This window comes from Penaeus japonicus, unplaced genomic scaffold (genome assembly GCF_977035675.1).
Source record: "Penaeus japonicus unplaced genomic scaffold, GWHDUDI00000001_assembly GWHDUDI00000037, whole genome shotgun sequence".
NCBI lineage: Eukaryota > Metazoa > Arthropoda > Malacostraca > Decapoda > Penaeidae > Penaeus > Penaeus japonicus.
The window spans coordinates 8,982,924-9,005,423 of NW_028234439.1; the positions used below are offsets into that span (position 1 = coordinate 8,982,924).

The 22,500-nt window shown below is 39.7% G+C and overlaps 2 protein-coding genes across 2 annotated transcripts in view; one reads left to right on the plus strand and one right to left on the minus strand.

The window, feature by feature from the left end:
- The window catches only part of Ttc1 (Tetratricopeptide repeat domain 1), an 8,037-nt gene extending 6,247 nt beyond the window's left edge, over positions 1-1,790 (plus strand). Inside the window, exons 6-7 of the mRNA XM_043030796.2 lie at positions 354-408; positions 931-1,790. Of these exons, the coding sequence (XP_042886730.2) occupies positions 354-408; positions 931-1,073 (198 nt within the window). The 3' untranslated portion in view covers positions 1,074-1,790. The remainder of the gene's footprint in view (positions 1-353; positions 409-930) is intronic.
- A 6,907-nt stretch (positions 1,791-8,697) lies between these two features.
- Positions 8,698-22,052, minus strand: Tudor-SN (Staphylococcal nuclease domain-containing protein 1). The gene is made up of 16 exons (XM_043030794.2): positions 21,895-22,052; positions 18,435-18,553; positions 17,363-17,505; positions 16,574-16,701; positions 15,101-15,295; positions 14,750-14,917; positions 14,405-14,569; positions 14,100-14,224; positions 13,756-13,953; positions 12,630-12,813; positions 11,560-11,826; positions 11,213-11,428; positions 10,890-11,076; positions 10,542-10,753; positions 10,198-10,401; positions 8,698-9,964 (listed from the first exon to the last, which is right to left on the minus strand). The coding sequence occupies exons 1-16, from the start codon at positions 21,940-21,942 to the stop codon at positions 9,854-9,856; spliced, it is 2,670 nt and encodes an 889-aa protein (XP_042886728.1). The 5' UTR covers positions 21,943-22,052; the 3' UTR covers positions 8,698-9,853.
- Between the last annotated feature and the right edge of the window lie 448 nt (positions 22,053-22,500).

The window sequence follows — 22,500 nt, forward strand, 5'->3', positions numbered from 1 at the left end:
AAAGTGCACTGGCCAAGGGGCAGGGCAATTTCAATAATTAGAAGTGTTAAAGTGTGAAGTGAATGCTTTGAAAATCAAGAATTTTGTCTAACATTGGAAGGTAGTAGCTTGAGAACTAGTGCCGTTGGAGCCATAAAACTCGATGCCTACATAGTACAGACAACATCATAGAGCAGCCTTAATTGTCATGGTGTGTATAGATGACATCAGGAATTTCGCTCCATCCTCACCATGGCTTGAACAGATCTGTCGCCATTCAGTTATTAAGTTGCTGTTTGTCATTCAATATCATTTTGAAATGGGGAAATGAGGATTGCATGACTCTTATTTACTCATGTGTATTATTTTTTCAGAGATTGCCAGCCCTTATTAATGAAAGGAATGAGAAGCTGAAAGAGGAAATGATGGGTAAGTGAGATCACATGTACATCATCTGACAACACACAAGTACACACTTCTGCAAACACATCACATGCAAAAAGTGAGAGTGAGATTGATGGAGAAAGGGGAGAAGAGGGGAAGTTGCTAAAGGAGAGGGAAATGGAGAGGGAGGGTGATACAGAGGTAGAAGGAAGGTAGAGGGTAGGGGGAAGAAAAAAAAAAAAAGGAGAGGAGAGAAAGGAGTAAGAATGTGAAAGGATGAGATAGTGAAAAGTTGAGAAAGAAAGGGAAGTATTGACAGGATGAGCTAGATAGTATAAGGCTGAGATAGTGAAAGGTTGAAAAGGCAATGGAGATAGTGAGAGAGTGGATGAGCTAGTGTGAGTGATAGTGATCATGATTTGAGAGTGAACAAGTGCGAGAGTTACACAGGTAAACATATCAGGGCCATAGCAGTAATCCTGTGAACATGTATTAGTTTCACTGTTGTGTTTCAGATATTCTTAGCTTTTACCTTGATGAATTTCATCTATATATTTTATATTACAGGGAAATTGAAGGATTTGGGCAACATGTTTCTACGACCATTTGGGCTCTCTACAAACAACTTTCAGCTTCAGCAAGACCCAAACACTGGAGGCTATAACATAAGTTTTCAACAGAATGGACAGAATGGACCCAACTCGCAATAACTAGTATGACCGATATAGAAATATTACAATGCCTTAATGTATTTTTGTTTAGGTGTACTTATATTGGATATTTTTATGACTGTAATTACAGTAGTATTAAGTGTGAGGAAGATTTTTCTAAGTATGTTACTCGATCAGAAATTACTAGCTTCACCATGTGATATGTCTGTTGTAAGTTTGGAGGCTGTCATAGTGAACTGACAATATTGGCTTTAATTAAAAGTTTCTGTATAGAAATGTAGCTTCTTTTGTGCAATTCTTGATATCATGGGCTTTTTAATATACTGTATATTGATCTAATACAGTTAGGCAGTGCCATAAACTTGCTGCACCATCTTTGCTAGTCTTTAATTCTTAAAAGTTTGGTGCAATATCGTCTTTTAAATGTTAAGTAATGCACCAATCATTAAAAAATAAATGCATTTGCCAGTAGGATTCCTGGTTGCAGTGTGAATAAATTTCAGATTTATTAGACAAAGTTTTAGTTGTACTGTGTACAGGGTTCTTCAGCATTTTCTGTTGATTTTTTGGCACCAATATAAATGTCAACCATTGCTGCTTCAGAAGCTATGCTTATCAATAAAACCTATGACTGAATTAGTTAATGAGCATATGAGTATTACAGGACTGCTCAGTTAACCATGTCTTTTAAACATTTATAGTCTGGGGGTTATATGGAAATGGCATCAGAAACTTTGAATAAAGTGAATAGCTTTAGTGTTACTTTATTTGCAAAGACCTCGTTATCTGTTGGCAATTACCTTGGGAGGCTCAGTCCTCATTATCTGTATGATCTTGAGGAGTTTTTCTTTTTGCACGGGAAAAGAATGGAGGAAATGCGAGACTGCTTAGGTTTACCAAGTGATATATTTCCATGCAAAATAGGAATTCAAGATGACTTTTACAAAACTGTTGATATGCAGAGTTTACATGAATGGAGATATCTGCCCGTTCCTGATTTTATGGTGTACTAGTATCAGAATGATTGGGCTGTAATTATAGCTAGATAATTGAATCATCTACCAAACCAGTAAGAGTACCTAAAAAAAATTCAAGTTCAGTTGCTGTTAATTATAGTTTTTACTGGAAATTACCCCATTGTTTTACTTTGTCATCATTTTTGATATACCAGGATTTTGATGCTCTTTAACACTATCATGTTTGGTAAAAATTTCAAAGGTTTTGTCATTACCAAATACTTTCTGCAAGCCCAAGAAATAGTTTCTAAATCCCACTACAATGAGCTTCAATATTTCTGTGTGAAATAGTTTGTTCTTCCAAATGTTTCTTTTGCCCCACATTACGATTCAAGAAAATTATATCCTATTGATTGTGCATCATGTCAAAATTAGTTAAACTGGACCTATTTAACTAACACTTCTCTGATATTAAAAAACAAAAACAAATCACCAAGAAATACATGCAAATAGTGTTTTCTGAACACAAACAGCATGTTATATTATCTTAAAATTCACAAGGCATTGAATTTAGCATATATGTGCACTGAACAGTACAATTCCTCCTACCATTAAATTTTAGTTCAAAGCAAGTTATACTTTGTTAGCTACTAACAGCTGCTATGGTCGAGTGATTTACAGATTTCAGCTCAGCTACGTTGCCTAAATAACATTTAAGCCGTTCCTCCTCTTCTCCCAGTATCCCAAACACAAAGCACGCAACATACCTCTGCTCCACGTCTGACGTTTCGTCTAACGACACCCACAGTTTTTTTGCATCGACTTTATGTCGAAGATCACTCAAAGTTTCCTTATACAGATCTTGCACATGGTATTTCCTAAGAGTACTCTGGTCTGGAACAGTGTATGCAGTATATTTGAGAAGAAAGGATGAGAACGGTGTTGAATTTACCTTATTTAAAGGTATGTTAGAAGATATTAAAGCTTTGCAGAGATCTCTATTAAAATTCTTTTGCGCAGGTGGAAGTTGCTGTTCAACAGTTTCTTCATCTTCTAAGCCTTCTTCCTGTACTGCCTCGTCTTGCTGCGATCTTTGTTTATTCTCTCTGTGTCTTTTAGTCTTCAGATGTTGCACGATTAAAGATTTCTTCAAATTGGGAACCTAAATAAATGAGAACATTTTTCAATGCCCATGGTATATTCGTATTTGAAATATTGTGCGAAAATATTTTGCAAAAAAAAAGCTATATCATGGATTAAAACATATAAACATTTTAACCCATAGACTTCACTGACCTTTGTAGCACAAAATTTGCATTGCAGTTCTCCATCAATTTCTGTAAAATCTCCGAACTCCGTGAGCAATCTTGTGCGCAGTTGCGGTCTCTCCACCTTCGGCATTCTGTTCTTATGTGGTGAGAGTTAGTGTGCTGAAACGACAACACTTAGCTAATAAGCGTTTCAGAGAGCTTGAGGACATGTTTTTCTGAAATAACTGCAACAAACTCTCATATCATTATGAAACTTTGCCACAGGGTATTTCACACCCTCCCGTAATATCCCAATGTGTTGTGAATCATCAACAGTACATAATAATGCCACTACTCCCTATAAAAAGGAGAAAGTTAGTCTCTCCCAAAGAAACGAACATAAATTGGTGACATAATACCTGTGACGTAATCAAGCTCCAACCACATAGTTCATCCCCTTGTTCGTACCCTCCTCCTCTTCCTACCCCCTCTCCATATTTCCCTCCCTTCCTCCCCCTCCTCGTTTATCTTCCCTCTTCCCTCGTTTTATCATGCAGTTTTAAGGCGTAAATAAAATAGTGTAGTAGTGGTATTCTATATTTCTATTATAGCCGCATCCTTGAATGATTTTGTGAACAAAACACACTGAATTTACTCATCTGGCGTATAAAAGCATAGATTTTTAGTAAAAAGAATAGAGTTTACATAAAAAACATATTTTTTTTATAAAAAGCATATTCTTTTAAAATGGCCTATGAAAAGCATATTCTTTAAAATGAAATATGCTAAAAGAATATGCTTTATGCCAAAAGCATAATGTCACAGCCCTAATATATATATAGCCTTCTAATTATGATAGTACATTTTCAATAGAATCAAGCTAATTAAAAGATTCTTGAAGCATTGTTTATATGCAATACTTTTAGATCACGAATAAACATGAAAAAATAATCAACATTTTACAAAAGGTATAAATAGTAACTGTGTACCATTTCAGTAGTTTTCTTTACTCTACTGGAAACTAAAAGCCCCTTCTCACACAGTATTCACTTGTGTTTTGAGAATGGCAATAGTATATATACCTGGATGAGTGGAAATACATTTCTGACCAGTGTTTTCATCAATGAATAATTTTTAGTTTTTGACTAAAAATTTAATGGTGCCATAAGTTTTGATTCATGGATTACGCTGCATCCACACACACACACGAGAGCCACATGCTTATGTGTGCCTTCACTGGGCAAAGTTTTAGGCTATGCTCATGTTGCTGCCCATGTGGATGGATGGCCAGTCAGCCTGTCAGTAACCATTGTTCCTCCTGGTTGTGTGGTATGGTCAGCATGGTCTGTTCCTGCTGTGTGGTATGGTTCACCATGGTCCCTCCTGGTTGTGTGTGGTATGGTCACCATGGTCCCTCCTGGTTGTGTATGGTCACCATGGTCCCTCCTGGTTGTGTGTGGTATGGTCACCATGGTCTGTCCCTGTTGTGTGTGGTATGGTCACCATGGTCTGTCCCTGTTGTGTGTGGTATGGTCACCATGGTCCCTCCTGGTTGTGTATGGTCACCATGGTCCCTCCTGGTTGTGTGGTATGGTCACCATGGTCCCTCCTGGTTGTGTGTGGTAGGGTCACCATGGTCCCTCCTGGTTGTGTGGTATGGTCACCATGGTCTGTTCCTGTTGTATGTGGTATGGTCACCATGGTCTGTCCCTGTTGTGTGTGGTATGGTCACCATGGTCCCTCCTGGGGTGTTGTGTCACCTGGTTCCCTGGTGTGTGGTAGGGTCACCATGGTCCCTCCTGGTTGTGTGGTATGGTCACCATGGTCTGTTCCTGTTGTATGTGGTATGGTCACCATGGTCTGTTCCTGTTGTATGTGGTATGGTCACCATGGTCTGTCCCTGTTGTGTGTGGTATGGTCACCATGGTCTGTCCCTGTTGTGTGTGGTATGGTCACCATGGTCCCTCCTGGTTGTGTGTGGTATGGTCACCATGGTCCCTCCTGGTTGTGTGTGGTATGGTCACCATGGTCTGTCCCTGTTGTGTGTGGTATGGTCACCATGGTCTGTCCCTGTTGTGTGTGGTATGGTCACCATGGTCCCTCCTGGTTGTGTGGTATGGTCACCATGGTCCCTCCTGGTTGTGTGGTATGGTCACCATGGTCCCTCCTGGTTGTGTGGTATGGTCACCATGGTCTGTCCCTGTTGTGTGTGGTAGGGTCACCATGGTCCCTCCTGGTTGTGTATGGTCACCATGGTCCCTCCTGGTGGTGTATGGTCACCATGGTCCCCCTGTTGTGTGTGGTATGGTCACCATGGTCCCCCTGTTGTGTGGTATGGTCACCATGGTCCCTGGTGGTCACGTACCATGGTCCCTCCTGGTTGTGTGGTATGGTCACCATGGTCTGTCCCTGTTGTGTGGTATGGTCACCATGGTCTGTCCCTGTTGTGTGTGGTATGGTCACCATGGTCCCTCCTGGTTGTGTGGTATGGTCACCATGGTCCCTCCTGGTTGTGTGGTATGGTCCCCATGGTCTGTCCCTGTTGTGTGTGGTATGGTCACCATGGTCCCTCCTGGTTGTGTGGTATGGTCACCATGGTCTGTCCCTGTTGTGTGTGGTATGGTCACCATGGTCCCTCCTGGTTGTGTGGTATGGTCACCATGGTCCCTCCTGGTTGTGTGGTATGGTCACCATGGTCTATCCCTGTTGTGTGTGGTATGGTCATCATGGTCCGTCCTGGTTGTGTGGTATGGTTCAACATGGTCCCTCCTGGTTGTGTGTGGTATGGTTCAACATGGTCCCTCCTGGTTGTGTATGGTCACCATGGTCTGTCCCTGTTGTGTGTGGTATGGTCACCATGGTCCCTCCTGGTTGTGTGGTATGGTCACCATGGTCCCTCCTGGTTGTGTGGTATGGTCACCATGGTCTGTCCCTGTTGTGTGTGGTATGGTCACCATGGTCTGTCCCTGTTGTGTGTGGTATGGTCACCATGGTCTGTCCCTGTTGTGTGTGGTATGGTCACCATGGTCCCTCCTGGTTGTGTATGGTCACCATGGTCCCTCCTGGTTGTGTGGTATGGTCACCATGGTCCCTCCTGGTTGTGTGGTATGGTCACCATGGTCCCTCCTGGTTGTGTGTGGTATGGTCACCATGGTCCCTCCTGGTTGTGTGGTATGGTCACCATGATCCCTCCTGGTTGTGTATGGTCACCATGGTCCCTCCTGGTTGTGTGTGGTATGGTCACCATGGTCTGTCCCTGTTGTGTGGTATGGTCACCATGGTCCCTCCTGGTTGTGTGTGGTATGGTCACCATGGTCTGTCCCTGTTGTGTGGTATGGTCACCATGGTCCCTCCTGGTTGTGTGGTATGGTCACCATGGTCTGTCCCTGTTGTGTGGTATGGTCACCATGGTCTGTCCCTGTTGTATGGTATGGTCACCATGGTCTGTCCCTGTTGTGTGTGGTATGGTCACCATGGTCTGTCCCTGTTGTATGGTATGGTTCACCATGGTCCGTCCTGGTTGTGTGGTATGGTCACCATGGTCTGTCCCTGTTGTATGGTATGGTTCAACATGGTCCCTCCTGGTTGTGTATGGTCACCATGGTCTGTCCCTGTTGTGTGGTATGGTCACCATGGTCTGTCCCTGTTGTGTGGTATGGTCACCATGGTCTGTCCCTGTTGTGTGTGGTATGGTCACCATGGTCTGTCCCTGTTGTGTGTGGTATGGTCACCATGGTCCCTCCTGGTTGTGTGGTATGGTCACCATGGTCCCTCCTGGTTGTGTGGTATGGTCACCATGGTCCCTCCTGGTTGTGTGGTATGGTCACCATGGTCTGTCCCTGTTGTGTGGTATGGTCACCATGGTCTGTCCCTGTTGTATGGTATGGTCACCATGGTCTGTCCCTGTTGTATGGTATGGTTCACCATGGTCCCTCCTGGTTGTGTGGTATGGTCACCATGGTCTGTCCCTGTTGTGTGTGGTATGGTCACCATGGTCCCTCCTGGTTGTGTGGTATGGTCACCATGGTCTGTCCCTGTTGTGTGTGGTATGGTCACCATGGTCTGTCCCTGTTGTATGGTATGGTTCACCATGGTCCCTCCTGGTTGTGTGGTATGGTCACCATGGTCTGTCCCTGTTGTGTGTGGTATGGTCTGTCCCTGTTGTATGGTATGGTCACCATGGTCCCTCCTGGTTGTGTATGGTCACCATGGTCTGTCCCTGTTGTGTGTGGTATGGTCACCATGGTCCCTCCTGGTTGTGTGGTATGGTCACCATGGTCCCTCCTGGTTGTGTATGGTCACCATGGTCTGTCCCTGTTGTGTGTGGTATGGTCACCATGGTCCCTCCTGGTTGTGTGGTATGGTCACCATGGTCTGTCCCTGTTGTGTGGGGTAGGGTCACCATGGTCCCTCCTGGTTGTGTGGTAGGGTCACCATGATCCCTTCTGGTAGTGTGTATGGTCACCATGGACCCTCCCGGTTGTATGTGGTATGGTTACCATGGACCCTTCTGGTTGTGTGGGGTATGGTCATCATGGTCTCTCCTTGTTGTTTGGTATGGTCACTTTTTTCTCGATGAATTCATGGATATTTTATATTTCTATAGTGTCCAGCATGCAGTACATGTCAAAGTGGCCTGAATAGAAATTTCACTTGAGAAAATATTTTGTAGATTTGCCATAAAATTATGTGGCCCTACACAAGTTTGTAATTGTTTATATTACCTGGCACACCGGCATGCCAGTATGTTGAGCTATTATGCCAACTCCCTACATAAGTAGAGAGTCGGCAGTGTGCCGTCTTTTACCACCCCACTTAAAAACAAGAAGCATGCTTGAAAACTACAGGTGGCCACTAAGGCTCCATCCAGATAAGTGAGCTCTACTTGGCAAACTTTGCTTGATGTAACATCAAAATGGAGAAACCACAAGAAAAGCCTCCATTAGACTAGGCCTAACAGTGTAGATAGGCCTTTGCTCTTCCTTTGATGCAGTTTGATGTGGCTTTAGAAGACTTCACTCTGCAGAACAATGTAATTTCAAAACAAGGATAGTGCTTGTACAATAGTCTATTTTTTAATACAAACATTGGTATACTTTGTATAAATTCATACGAGAACACACTCTCCTTTATAAAGGAAAGTCAAAGTATTAGGAAAGGTCAGTTGTGGTATTTCTTCCAACCTGGAGTGCTGGGGAATATGCCACTGAAAACTATGACGGTGGCATATAATGACCTTGATTTCTGGATAGGATTCGAAACCATTCATTACTTTTGTAAATCCTCTTGGGTTTAATTTTCAAAATCAGTAAAAAGAACTGAAAAGTATAACTAGCAAACTAATGGTGAAGAACACAAGTATAAATCTCAGCAAGCTTGATAATGATTCTGGAGGCACTACCCTTGTCCTTATTGAAATGGAAAACCATCTTCAAAAAGGGTGAATGAAAAATCCAATACATTACAAGACATTTATATTGGTTCTTAAGTCACCCATGGTGTCCCTTCCTTCTAACCTTAAAACAACTGGATTTGAATAACAATTTCAAAAAATAAACTTCAGAATCATATAAAAGTGGTGTAGAAGTCACTGGACATAGACAAAATTTGTAGACAACAGTAATGTCAATTGATGTAATTCTAGTTATAGCTTTTATATATACACATCTTCAAAAGTAGAAGCATATTGGTACCCATTAATTGGCATATAATCTCTTGCAAATATATTAATTACAACTTTTCAAGTCACAATTTGAGACATTTGTGTAATGAAACTACTACTTCTGTACAGAAGTCTTTTCATTTTGATGTACCTAGATTATATAAATTGCATCAGCAATGCATACTTTAACAAAAATAAATAAATAAAAATACAAAATATAACTTCAAAACAATACTTCAACATGAACGAAATTCCTCAAATGGTATAGGAGACCACTTGATTAAAGAAAGAAAAAAGATCGGCTTATTTCCTTGAGAACAACCTTTATATGCAACATGTAATGGAATATGATATTTGAGAAACTCCATAGCACTTCCAATATATATATACCTTCAGCCGATTCTTTCAGTACCAGAGTTTAGGGGGTCTAAGGTCGAGGAGACACCAACCAAACTTAGAAAGCTACGACTATTACACACACCTTTGGAAAATGAAACTGATACCTCACATAAAAAAAAAAAAAAGGCCAGACTGCCATAGAAAATTAAGCCACGGAGGGGATTTACACTTACACAAATTGCTGGCAATGTTTAGGAGACTCCTCAGAAGATGGCAAGCACTTTTTTCCACTCCACAAACCCTTTCACTACTAATTTTAATCAATATATGGTTTTAAAACTGAAGTTATTTAATTTATCAGCAAAAAGATGAAAGTACTTTGTACAGTAACAGCGCACTTCATCATAAAGAGTTACTGGGGTTCACTTGGAAAATGCAAATACAGCTTGGATGCCAGTTTTAATTTGTGTTTCCTTACAATGCAATTTTAAATTAAATCCTAATATCAAAACCAGAGAAAGTCTTAACACTTATCACATTAATATATTTCCTTATGGAGTAACCTAGAACTGTTGCCATAAAGTTTTATTCCTTCTCTCCTTTCCATCCTCTTTACCGCTCCATGCCAAATTCATGGGCATCGTCGTCGGTGATGTCACCATACTGCCAGATATTCAAGTGCTTCCTCTTGGCTTCCTCTTGGGCTGTGCGGTATTCACTCACCTACACAAAAGGAAAGGCAATAAGAATGTTATTTGAAAAGCGGGGGTTGGGGATTAATATAAAAATTAACCTTAATTTGCTATGCTGTTCATTTCCATCATGAATAACTTAGAAATTTCATAGGAACAAATCACTTTTCTCTTTACAATTATATACTATATACTCCCTTTAATTCTGTGAAGGTAAATACCTCACTGAACAAACTAACATCAGAAAACATAAATGAATCTCACCAAAGACTGCAGCCGTTTGTCTCTTCGCTCATCCAACAACAACAGGCCCTGAGAGAGGAGTGTCTTTGCCACATCTGCTTTCGTGTCTGATCGTTGGATAGTTATGTATTCAGCACCAGAAATGCGATACTCGCGGTTAATCAGGACCTCCCGATCCATCACTTCGCTCATGAAAGCTGCCAGCGCATCTTCAAGAAAATCTTCCTGAAATTTGAAAAATTAGTTAGACCAAGCATTTTTGTAACTGTCTCCAAAAATGCATGGATATAGCAAATTACATTTAAAAATAAAAAATATAAAATTTGATGAAATCTTGTTCTAAAGGGACCAAGTTAAAGACTTACATCTTTGCAGAACTTCACGAGTGCCAAATGGAATTCATGCGCATAACCTGGGGCAGAGTGGAAGCCCATGGGAAGAGCTGCACACTTGACAGACTGGGTTTCTTCTTTATTGCCATAGTCAATATATCTGACACTGACTTTGCCGGCAGTCACCTTCTCTACCTTTGCACGGTACCAGGATCCATCAATGAACTGGGCTGCACAGAGCTCGTCTGTTGATAAAAAAATAAAAAAATAAAATAATAATGTAATAATAATAACAGAAGGAAGGAGGTAAGGAGGGAGGGAGGGAGGGAGGGAGGGAGGGAGGGAGGGAGAGAGACAAACAGAGATGAAGTCTTGACTTACTTCGCTTTGGCGTGTATGCCCCAGCCAAAGGAGGGTTCTTGGTGAACTCTTGTCGGAGTTTGTCCATCAGCTGTTCTAGTGCTGGCCCATCAGAGCAATACTGTCCAAAGAGGGTGCCATCACGAGAGACCTCAGTGATCATTACAGGTTTGTAGTCGATTACTCTATCATGCTGCAATTCTTCAACCTTAGGGAAGACAACGTATACCATATATTAATATAAATATGATAAAAAAACAAAAACATATAATTCCTTTATACACTTTAGTCCTCAACAGTAAAAGGAAGAAAATAAATGAAAATTAATTGCCTAAAATAGCAACCTTTTCTTCTTTCTCTTCTTCAACATAGTTGGCCCAAATATTCAATTTCTTCTGTTTAGCAGCTGACTGAGCAGAACTGAGAAGATGGTAGAACTTGGAGGATTCTGCTGTAACATGGACTGAGCTCAAGCCCTCTTCTACCAAATGTACCGAGAGGTTTTTCTTGTCAACATGCAGCCAGCCTATGTAATTTCCTCCCTTGTCCATGGAATCCACCTGTTCCAAGGAGAACAAGATTTATCATTAAAGAAGGCATACATGAAAGTTGTAATGAGGTAACAGCATATCTATACTATTCATAATAAATACCAATAACGCCAATTCTCCAAATCCAACGCAAAAGTTACCTCGATCTCAACTTCGCGTTGCATAATCAGGCTTTTGCTGAGGTTGAGTGCCTCCTCCCCGAAGGGTTCACCGGGTAGGGTGCCTCCTCCAGGGGCAGGTCGTGAGCCTCTGGGACAGCTGATTCCCGCCAGAAGGAATGTAATCAGACAGGTTTCTCGTGGGATGAAGAGTCGGAAACGAGATCCTGATGCAACAAATTCCACCACCGCTTCAGTGCGGCCAGCACGCTGAAGGAAGGGCAGGAAACTCTTTGCTTTGCTCACATCCTAAAGGAGCAGGGAAAAGATAAATATTACTGTAATAACAATCAAACATTTTGTAGGTTATATATAAATGTATCTGATTCAAACAAGTTTACTGCAATTATGAAACTGCTTGTATTGTCCTATATATAAACTAACAGGCAAGCATCACTATACTTAATTTATCTATATGCTCTTTTCTAGCAATCATCTATAGAAATATGTACTATGAAAACAGTCATCACATTACAGTTTTAGATCCATTAACTTATCAAATATTGGTAAAATACTTTAAAGACAATATCACTTTTACTGTACTTTTGTGCATTCCTGAAAACAATGGCAATTAATCCCTTAACTATTGATAATGTGATATGTCATGGCCCAGATGGACTTCCCACCATGGAAGTGATATCAGATCATGGCTTTTTGTATGGCCAGCATGCTGGGTGATTGATAGCCGCCTCAGTGGATAAATAGCCCATAACATTAGGCCTGTGCATTTTGAAAAACCCTAGCGTTACATCCAGGCCAAGTCAAAACTGCCCTGTTGCTAATGGGTTAACCTATTTGGCACCAGATGACGTGCTGACACGTTTCGTGGTTTTTGGGTCAGGCACCGGCGACAAGATATTTGGTCAAGGCCAGCGCTCGGGGTGAGCGAGCAGACAGCCCAGGTTCTCAGCTAGTGCGCCCAAGAATCCAGAGGCATTAGGCTTATATGTTTGAAAACCCCGGCATTCCAACCATTCAGAGCCAGAATAGCCCCAGCTATTCCGGCTAACCATCTAAGTGATAATGGATCAAGGCCAGCTCCAATAACTCACCCCTGATATATCTGCAATTCTGTGGATAGGTGTTTCCTTCTTGTTATGCAGTCCCTTGTTGGTTTTGATAGCCTTGGCTTCTGCTGAGAGCAAGTCATCATAGCAGCTAGCACGCTGGTCGTCATCTTGTCTATACCTGACCACTGTAGCAAGACCCTTGCTCACCATTGCTTCTGCCACATTGCTAAAAGAAAATCAGAAAACCATAAGTTAAATTTACACTAAAATCAAAAGCCATCAAAGCAAATATTGAGTGTGACAATTGTTCAATACTATACTCTGACCCACTGTTTGTGAAATGCTAATACTATAGCAATATTCTAATATAGTCACCTGCAGAATCAAAATTCATCACACAGCTGCAAGGATGTAGGTTTCTGAGAAGAGGTTTAACAAATATGTACAACATAAAATACAAGAAATGAAATTATGGAAAAAAGAAGACTATATCATTATACTCAGAATGAAAATATTGAAAAAAAGAAAGGGAAAAAAAAAATTATATATATATATATCATTGGTTTAACATGCATTTTCTGGTAGAGAACATTGTAAACCAGATACCCTATAGAATTATGTAAAGGCAGTGTACTGGTAGAAATTAACAAGCAAAAAGTGGACTATCAGGTACTCATATTTGAGAATATTGCTTGATCTTTATACAAATGATCAGTACAAAACTATATTCTATATCTTATCTATTTTAAGATTATGAAATAAAAAGAAGAGGAGATAAAAGCATTACAAACTGGAGTGGAAAACCTTTGGCTTGCTAACAAAAAGGCTAAAACTTTACAATTTGTTTTGAGCTGTTACTACTGAATCTCAGCTAAGAGCTACATTTAGAGGAGATAACACTAATCACCTCAAACACTTGCAACACATACCTTAGCTGGGCATTTAGAATAATCTCAAATTAAATTTCATGTATACATCCCCCTAGGTATTTCACTCTCAGCAAACAATTGTCAGTTCAATAATTATGTCATGGATGATAATTTCTCAAAATGCTAATTAAGAGAGTTGTATTGGAATTCATATCTTAATATAAAAGCACACACAGGTTAAAGCCTACACACCAAATACAACCACAAGCAAGTCCAGTTTACTAACAGTATTTACTTACATGTCTCCAATTCTGACTGTGCAGCAAGTCTTCTCAGGGTAGTTGTTCTGCGCTGGCTGGATGAAGTCCACTGTGATTTGCACCTTCTGGCCAATGAGCTTCTTGCGCAAGAATTCTCGGGTCTCAAACAGCCATGGAATGTCATAAAGAGGACGGAAGTTCTTGCCAGGAGCGCGAGGACCTTCAGACTCTGGTAGCCTGCAATGAGGTAGTTTTGAGACCTTTTGCAATGATATACCTAAAATACATTATCTGTAACACTGTTGAATGTTAATAAAACTTGGAATTATTACTTTTACACAATTTTTTAAACTGATGAAACACTTTTTTCTCTGGCTAAATACCTGGGTGGTCTTATGCTTGCAAGGAAGATTTTCTTGGTGGAGCCATCCTGACGCTTAACCACCAGTGCATCACCATTTACGACTTCAATGACCTTGCCAGTGAATTCCTTGTCCTTGTCAGCGATCTATGAAATTAAAAGGTACACAAAATCAGAAACATCATTCCCTATACTCAGATTTGAAGTTATCAAATAATAAAGCTAATCATAATAACCCATGTTTATTTTTTACTTCAAACAATTTCACTTTGTTTTTCCGTTTCTCTTACAATTATAAAACTATAATTGTAAGAGTGCTACCCATACCTTAGGACCAGAGGGCTTGTAGTCAGTCCATAAACGAAGCTTCTTTTCCTTTGCCAGTTTCTCTGCAGCACGGAGCTTCTCAGGGCCACCTGTGACCGAGGCTATGGACCAGTCAACACAGCGGGCAAATCCCTCTCTCAAAAGAGCTTCTGCAATGTTTCCATTCTAGAAAAAAAAGGAGCTTTTAATAATCAATAATACACTATCTCACTAAATAGAAAGATTACATGTAATCATATTTTTTAGTAAAATTATATATATGATTAATACATAAATTTAAAAATTATATATAAATATATATATATCTATACCTATATATATATATAAATATATAATTCTACTTACAGGGTGAATGATGGATCCAACAAAATTGTTATTGTTGAAGGTCTCTAAAATAACCTGAATATCACGCTGCAAAAGTCTGGATTCAGTGTAATAGCGAGCTTCATCAGCAAATGGTTCACTGCTGGTCTTGTCTGGTTTGCCTTCAGAATCCAATTTGTTCATTGGGCACTGAAATATAATTTGGTAATTATTAGGTATGATAACTAACATGAAAACCCAGACAATTTAAGGCATCCTTCAGTTCTGGAGAGTGCCGAATCATTTGTGTTCCCAGAATAAGAGGTTATGATTCATTAATAATTTCAAATAATCAAAATCACTAAGTACGGTACAAATCTTGTGAAAACTTACTCTGATTCCAGAAATCATGAGAGTGATGTAATTGAAGTCAGGCATAAGCAAGCACCGCACAGTGGATCCATCACGGACATGCTCAATTACAGCATCAATTGGCTTTCCTCTTGCCTTGTCCACGAAGGAACGCATGTTGTCACAAGCCCACTTGATGTTACGGACATGCTGGGCATCACCACCTGCCCACCTTCCCTGTAAGCAGATATTCATGCAATTCAAATTGGGTCTGTATAAGGTCCAAAGAATAATACAAGATCTCATGGGAATTACATTAACCCCTGAAAGATATGCACACTAAATGCACATTTTGGACCAATTTTCCACAGGAAGCCTAAAAATAAATAACATTTTCACATATATGGCCTTTAATTAGTAGATTATAAAAATACAACTTTTTCATCTGCAAATTTAATTAGTGTAATGATGAATTTCTACATCAGATCGAAGGACTGTGTGTCAATTGGATACATTATATCTCCTTAGCTTTTGAACAGGAATACTTTTGTAAAAACAAAAGATTAATAAACTTAAAAAGCAGATTTCTGAAACACTTTAATTTCCTTGTACAAGGAAATATCTATCTATTTCTTTACAATACTCAACAACCCAAAGACAAACAGAAAGGAGGAGGACTGAGGAAAAGGAGAAAGGAGAAAGGAGAAGGAAAGGAAGGAAGAAAGGAGAAGGAAAGGAAGGAAGAAAGGAGAAAGGAGGAGGAGAAGGAAGGAGAAGGAGGAGAAGGAGAAGGAAGAAGGAGAAAGGAGGAGGAGAAAGGAGGAAGAGAAGGAAGGAGAAGAAGAAGGAGAAGAAGAAGGAGAAGGAGAAGGAGAAGGAGGAGGAGGAGAAAGGAGAAGGAAGGAGAAGGAAGGAGAAGGAAGGAGAAGGAAGGAGAAGGAGAAAGGAGGAGAAGGAAGGACCTGTGAATGCAATCCATGGTCTATCCATTTTCATGGATAATTCTTTAGATATAGATATTCAAAGTTAATTGTAGCTCAATTTAAACCTTCTGTCATTATTTGATGTTCCGTAATGACAACTTTGTTCTATTATTGCATCTAAAGATTTGCTAAGAATAAAGCATTCAGTCATTACCCTAAGTGGTGATAGATTGTAAACAGGCACAACCTTCACTTTTGGCAATGATAGTTATTTTGTAGTTATTTCTTTCATTTGAGCAAAATGATTATTTCTTTTAGAGATCTTTACTGTTCTTCCCTATGGCTATACATTACATGGCATTGATAATAAAGTCTTCCATTTCTATATTACAGATTTTCTTTTTCTGCACAGACTACAATGAAGTTCGGAACTTTCTTGTCCATTAACGGTTAGCTACCAGTACAGGATAGATGCTTTTCTCTATCCAGTCAAGTTCAGGGGTGAAGGCAACCTCATTAAAGTATTTTGACATTTCTGATGCATATGAAAGCTAGAGAAAGATGCTTGTAATTTGGGAAACTTCTGACTTACCTTTCCCTGGCTCTTCGCCGTGTCTTCCAAGTCCATCAGGCGTGACTCTCCTCGGATGCTCTCCCTCCTGACCATGACTAAGCCTTCCGACACCATGGTCTCAGTGACATTCTCCGCCGAAGCAATGTCTACAGAAGAGCAAAATAAAAGGTAGGATAATTACAAAAAATATTATCAGAAAGATTTTACATATTTTAATCAAGATGAATTGGTTTTACATTCCAAATACTTCGTAATGACTAGGACAGTGCCGTCTCTTATGGGTGTGAGCCCATTCAGGGCTTCCATTTGCATAATGGTGGCTAGAATAACACACATGAGACCTCTCCTGGCACAATGCTGGACTGCACCTCTATCAGTGCTTTTCACCTGCCCACTTCAATGGGGTCATAATTAGAGGTTTATGTATTTGTTTACATTATTTTCACCAGTGAACAAAAATGTGTATACAAATGGAACTCCTATGATTAAATATATGTAACAATGCAAAAATGTATGTTTTGAGGGAGAGATCATGATGTCTGGTGGGAGCAAAATATTTGTATATGATATCATATAACCTGGCATGAATGGGTCAAGTGGATATTTGAGACTGCTACCCCAAGAGGATCCAATTCCAAACTCTGATTGTGGCCAGACTGGGACTTAAACCCATGCACTTGGCTACTTTCCTGATCTCCAACCATGCACACCCACTGTACCATGGTAGCCCCAGGATATGAGAGAAAGGTAAATGTAGTGAGGAAGGAGGAGGGGAAAGAAGAAAGACTGAGAAGGTTGCACACTCACCTTTGCCGATGTAGATTGCTCCATACTCTCGACCAGTTGGAGTTTTGGTCTCAACAGTAAAGAGAACTTCTTTGCCGATTACCTTTTTTCGCAAGAACTCTCTACTCTCCCAGGCATATGGCTCATCCACAGTCTCTGGTGCACTGAAAAAATAATAGGAAATCAATGACAAATATAATTGGGGGTGGGTTGGGGAATAAAAGAACATGTATCCCTCCTTCCTCAAACATACACCAAGTTTTGAAATGAACCCTACAATTAATTAATAATCCCTTTTCTATTTAAAATTGCTCTCTTCCTCTGCAACCCACATCAATTGCAATGACTACAAAAGAATAGAGTTAATAACAAAATGTAAACACCAACAACTAAATTTTTGCATACTCTAGATTTACAGTGCAATAGGGATGTTCATATGCTACCAATCTATTAATTCCATTACCTGAACTAAGGCAGGACTGACTTTTTAATAACATATATTAGCAGAATGATATGTTTACTGTCAAATTCATATTTGCATTTATAATATTGAAAATATAACGTTGTAATGAAATTGATACAGTGCCTAGTTTTCAAAATTTAATTCAGTTCATATTCTAAAATGTCATACAGAAATTACTTATACCAAAGATCTCAATACATCACAGGGTGTGCCATAAGTATTGAGAAAGAGAAACATAAGAAAACTGTACCAAAAAAAAAAAAAAAACAATAACCAATGCATAAAGAGAATCAATCTGAAATCCTTCTGTAATTTTAATTTCTATATTGCCAAACCTGTTCATAAAACCAATAACTTTTCTTACACATTTTGTCAGTATGCAGTATGATGACAAGAGGAAATAAATAATTACTTTATTGTTCAAATGTACAACCAAATGTATATAGCAGTATGACCATTATATAAAGTAAACACACATGATACAGAGAATGAATGCAAGTATATTCATAAATGGAACATAAATAAAAGTACTCTCATATATCATACTCCTGAACTATGTGATTAAATGTACTGTATCCCATAGCATGTGTTAAAACTCCCTAAAACAAATAAGAAATAGTACACTCATACTTTGCCGTTGCTCTTCTTGCCAGACGTGGAGCAATGACGTTTGAGAAGTTGATTTGCCTCTCAGGAGGAGGCCCTCCTTTGGGCTGCCCACGGACAATGACAGCATCACCAGAAAGCACCTGGAAATGAAAAATGAAAGTCAGTTCACCTAAATAATAACATTACCTACTCAACCTAAACAGTGGCCACCTAACATTGTTTCTAAAACTGAAGACTGCATAATAAAATATTGCATTACATTGCAATTAGGTATTACCATAACCCTGTCCTCTAGATTTAACAAGCTCATTTTAACTATACAAATTTAGATTTGGAAGCCTTTACATTTTTTAAAAAGAATCTGCTCTAATGACAAGTTCTGACTTGTCAAGTTAACTGACAACTTACCCCACACAAATTCATGATATGTCAAGCTTAGTAACCCTTCTACTATGAGAATTTGAGTGATTGGATCAATCTTGCATCCCCCCCCCCCAACTTTGCCAATATTTAATATATAGATGTATATATCATAGCACAAGGCTAGAAAATTATAAAGAAAAGTCTCTTAACCCATTCGCGCCAGATGACGTGCTGACACGTTTCGTGTTTTTCACGTCAGACACCGGTGACGAGATATCTGGGCAAGGCCAGCGCTCGGGGTGAGCAAGCGGGCAGCCCAGGCTTGCAGCTTGTGTGCCTTAGAGTCTTGAGACATTAGGCTTATGCGTTCGAAAACCCCGGCATTACGACCATACAAACCTGGAATCACCCCGGTGTGAGTGGGTTAAGATGCCAGGCCCATGCCAAACATCTTAAGATATGACCCATTTTGGGAGGGTTAAGAAATAGCTGACATCTAGCCATAAAGCAGGGTTGTTCAAATTCCATAACAATTAGTTGTTTACATTATTCTTACAATTTAACAGCAATTTTCACAATCTTCTGAAGCTTTAAATGACAAAAACTGGCAAAGAATGCTATCCATTTTGCCATGAAACACATGAGGGTGTGTGTCTTTCTTATGTGCAGTGTTTGACAGCTGACCATTTCATCCCCATGTGTAAAACTGTCTGAATTGTGTTCTTAGTGACAATAAATAGTGATAAGACTTAACAACTGGGCTTCATTTTGTTGCAAAGGTCCAATACAATTGTGTGAAGTGCAGAGGATTGACAAAATGGGGCAATCTGGATTAACAATTAAAACTGATGAGTCTGATTTTGGGAAACAGAAGGATCATAAAGGGAGACTCAGAGGGTTCATAGATTTTTGGGGGTCTATAACAGGAGGACAGATTTTGCAGCAGAGGTTGAGCAACAAAAAAGTAAAGTAAGAAATATTAATCTATAATGAAATGCAATCTATCATTAATCTACAATTATAAGCTATTGCTGGATGACGAGGGATTTCAGCATCTCGGTCAACTTTCTTGGCCCTGACGCCAGTGTTGCCTCGTACATTAAACAGAAGTGGAGGACACTACTAGTAAAGGTCCTATAGTATGAAAGGAGAAAATATTTTTAGGGATATTTGGCACAAGCTGCCTTCCAGATATAGTATTCAAGGCCAAGGCCACGAGACCAAAGATATTTCTCTTATGCTGGAAAAGACGAGGAATAGTGGGGACTACTATCATACCAGATTGCTGGGGAGTGGGATTTTATCCAGAAGCCAAATGATTCCACTAATTTCTCCTTTCTGCTTAAAGCTTTAAGTCAGAGATGCTGGAATTAGGTTGGGGAAACTTACAACATATTGTAAAGACAAATGGGGTCCAGGGGTCAGAGCCCTGGCTAGGGCCTTAGGTGGAATTCATGGTGACAATGTATTGTAAACACTGTACAGCTAGGTGATTTTTTATATTTTTTACTGAAAATCAGATTGAAATCCAGTAACTTTTCAAAACTGACACCTCACCCCTTGAACTTTGATTAGTGGTGGGCATGTTTGTAGAGCTTCCTTGGCCAATTTTCAGCACCGAGTGTGTGTTTTGGCTCAATATCTATTATCTTTCAGCCCCTTTTATCCAAAAATTTCCAGGATAGATTTCATGCCCTTCCCTACTACCAGGACTATCAAATCAAGATCAATAGCTATTTTTGGTATTGCACATGTTAACCCATTGACAGCGGATGGCACAAGGCACAATATGCTGCCAAGGCAGAGTCGGTCGTAGACACGGATGGCACTGTGCCATACAACATAAGCCCGCCACAGAATTGTATACATATTTTATTAAAACCGCGACCAATGGGTTAAAACCACTAAAAAACTATATTAAACATTTTTCTCAGAGTTTTTTATTTTGATTGGAAACATTTATCTTAGAAAGAATCATCAAAAGAAATATCTAGATATCTTCTCAGCATTTAGTGTGCGGAAGGTTAACAAACCTCCCAGACCATTCAGGTAGGAAAATTATTACATGTTTGGCTCGACATTTAATGTCACACATCACCATTGAATTCAAAGATAAAAATGGAAAGTTCAAATTTACTTTGATCTGTCCTTTAGCATGTTCCTCGTAAACAATAATATTGGCATTTAACAACTACTTTTGATCATTAATAGGTCCTCTAAAGAGTATTTTTTTCCATAAAGATATACTTCTGAGACAATATTACATTGGACATTACTCAAGCAATTCTACATGGTAAATTGACATCTTGTTTAGATATCAAGTTTAACTTTACTCTTATTTCTCTAAATACTTAAGCAAGTAGCATATACAGACAATGGAGCAAGGTAGACGCCAAATCTACATAGAATTTTACCATTTAAGACTACTGTTTGGTACAACCTAAATGTGAAGATTATTACAGTCACAGACAACAAAGACATATGGGTCAAACTGTTGCAATATAAAGTCTTGAGTTGTCGAGTCAAGAAATCATTCCTGCAACTATTTTTCCACAGGTGACAGATTTACTACAGCGATGAACATTGGGGAAATCCATGGAGGGCATTTAAAAAAAAAAACTGTGCGGTTTCGCTGTCCGTTAAATGCCATATGGATAAACAAAACAATTTGACCACTTGGATAAAATACGGAGAATTTAAAATCACGATGTCTCGCTCCGAACTTTTATTCCATCCTTCTACAGTTTAGACATGATTCAGGTTTAAAATCCAAATGTGTAGCCTGCCTCGTGCTCTGGAAATGGTGAAACAAAACCGACTCGCCTCTGTACATCGTTTGGCCGACAATAAATACTGATCACATCCTCATAAAAGGAGATTAGCTGGCATCCCTAGGGCGGAATTGACATCGGATACTCCAAAAAAAGCCAATTTCCGGCCAAAAAGCAACTTTCCGGTCGGTCATTTAAGGCCCCATCTGGCACACGGGGTCATGGACCGATGACATACTCGTCCAACTCCATTACTAAGTTGTCACGGCGCTAAATGCAACGATTTTGCGTCCAAGAGGTTTATTCTTCTTTCTCTCGTTTATACACTCTTATTTCACTCTCCTAACCTGTTTAACGATGCCTCGGCACACTTGTGATGGATGAGACGCAGCCATGTTGTCAACTTTGGCCTGACGGAAGGAATGGTCACGTGACCACGCCGGCTGACAGGTCTTGCTGCCGACTACCCGAATGAGGAGAACAAAATCCCTCTTTCACTACCTCGTGGCTTTTGCTGTGTATTTGTTTATCTTGTGTTTGTTATACTGTAGTATGAGCGCATTTGGTGTGTGTGTCTCTTGGGTGGATTTTCCTTATGAGTGATGTGGATAGTTTAGCCTTTTGTTTCGGACGCATACTTGAACTGCAAACAGATGAGTTTTCATCTGAAATGTGCACATGGAATGGGACTCAAATAAAATGCTTGTTTTCTTCTTGGTTGATAGTCTTTTCAAGTATGTAAGGTTTATATGTTGCATAATATTGAAAATACATCAAAGATTGCCGTAAAAAATGTCCATAAGTTGGTGATGTGGCATAGGTTGTCGGCGACACTAACGCCATCTCTATATTCTTTAACATGAAATATCGCGTAGCGGCAAGTTTCGACTTTCAGCGAGGAATGGAGAAAGTGGAGCCTTTTCACTCTGACGCAGCGTAATGTGCCCGGTCTT

Coding starts and splice junctions, on each gene's coding strand:
- Tudor-SN (XM_043030794.2), bottom strand. CDS start 21,942: ATGGCTGCGTCTCATCCATCACAAGTGTGCCGAGGCATCGTTAAACAG. Junction 18,554..21,894: donor GCCGAGGCATCGTTAAACAG/GTTAGGAGAGTG, acceptor TTTCATTTCCAG/GTGCTTTCTGGTGATGCTGT. Junction 11,429..11,559: donor AACGCGAAGTTGAGATCGAG/GTAACTTTTGCG, acceptor TCCTTGGAACAG/GTGGATTCCATGGACAAGGG.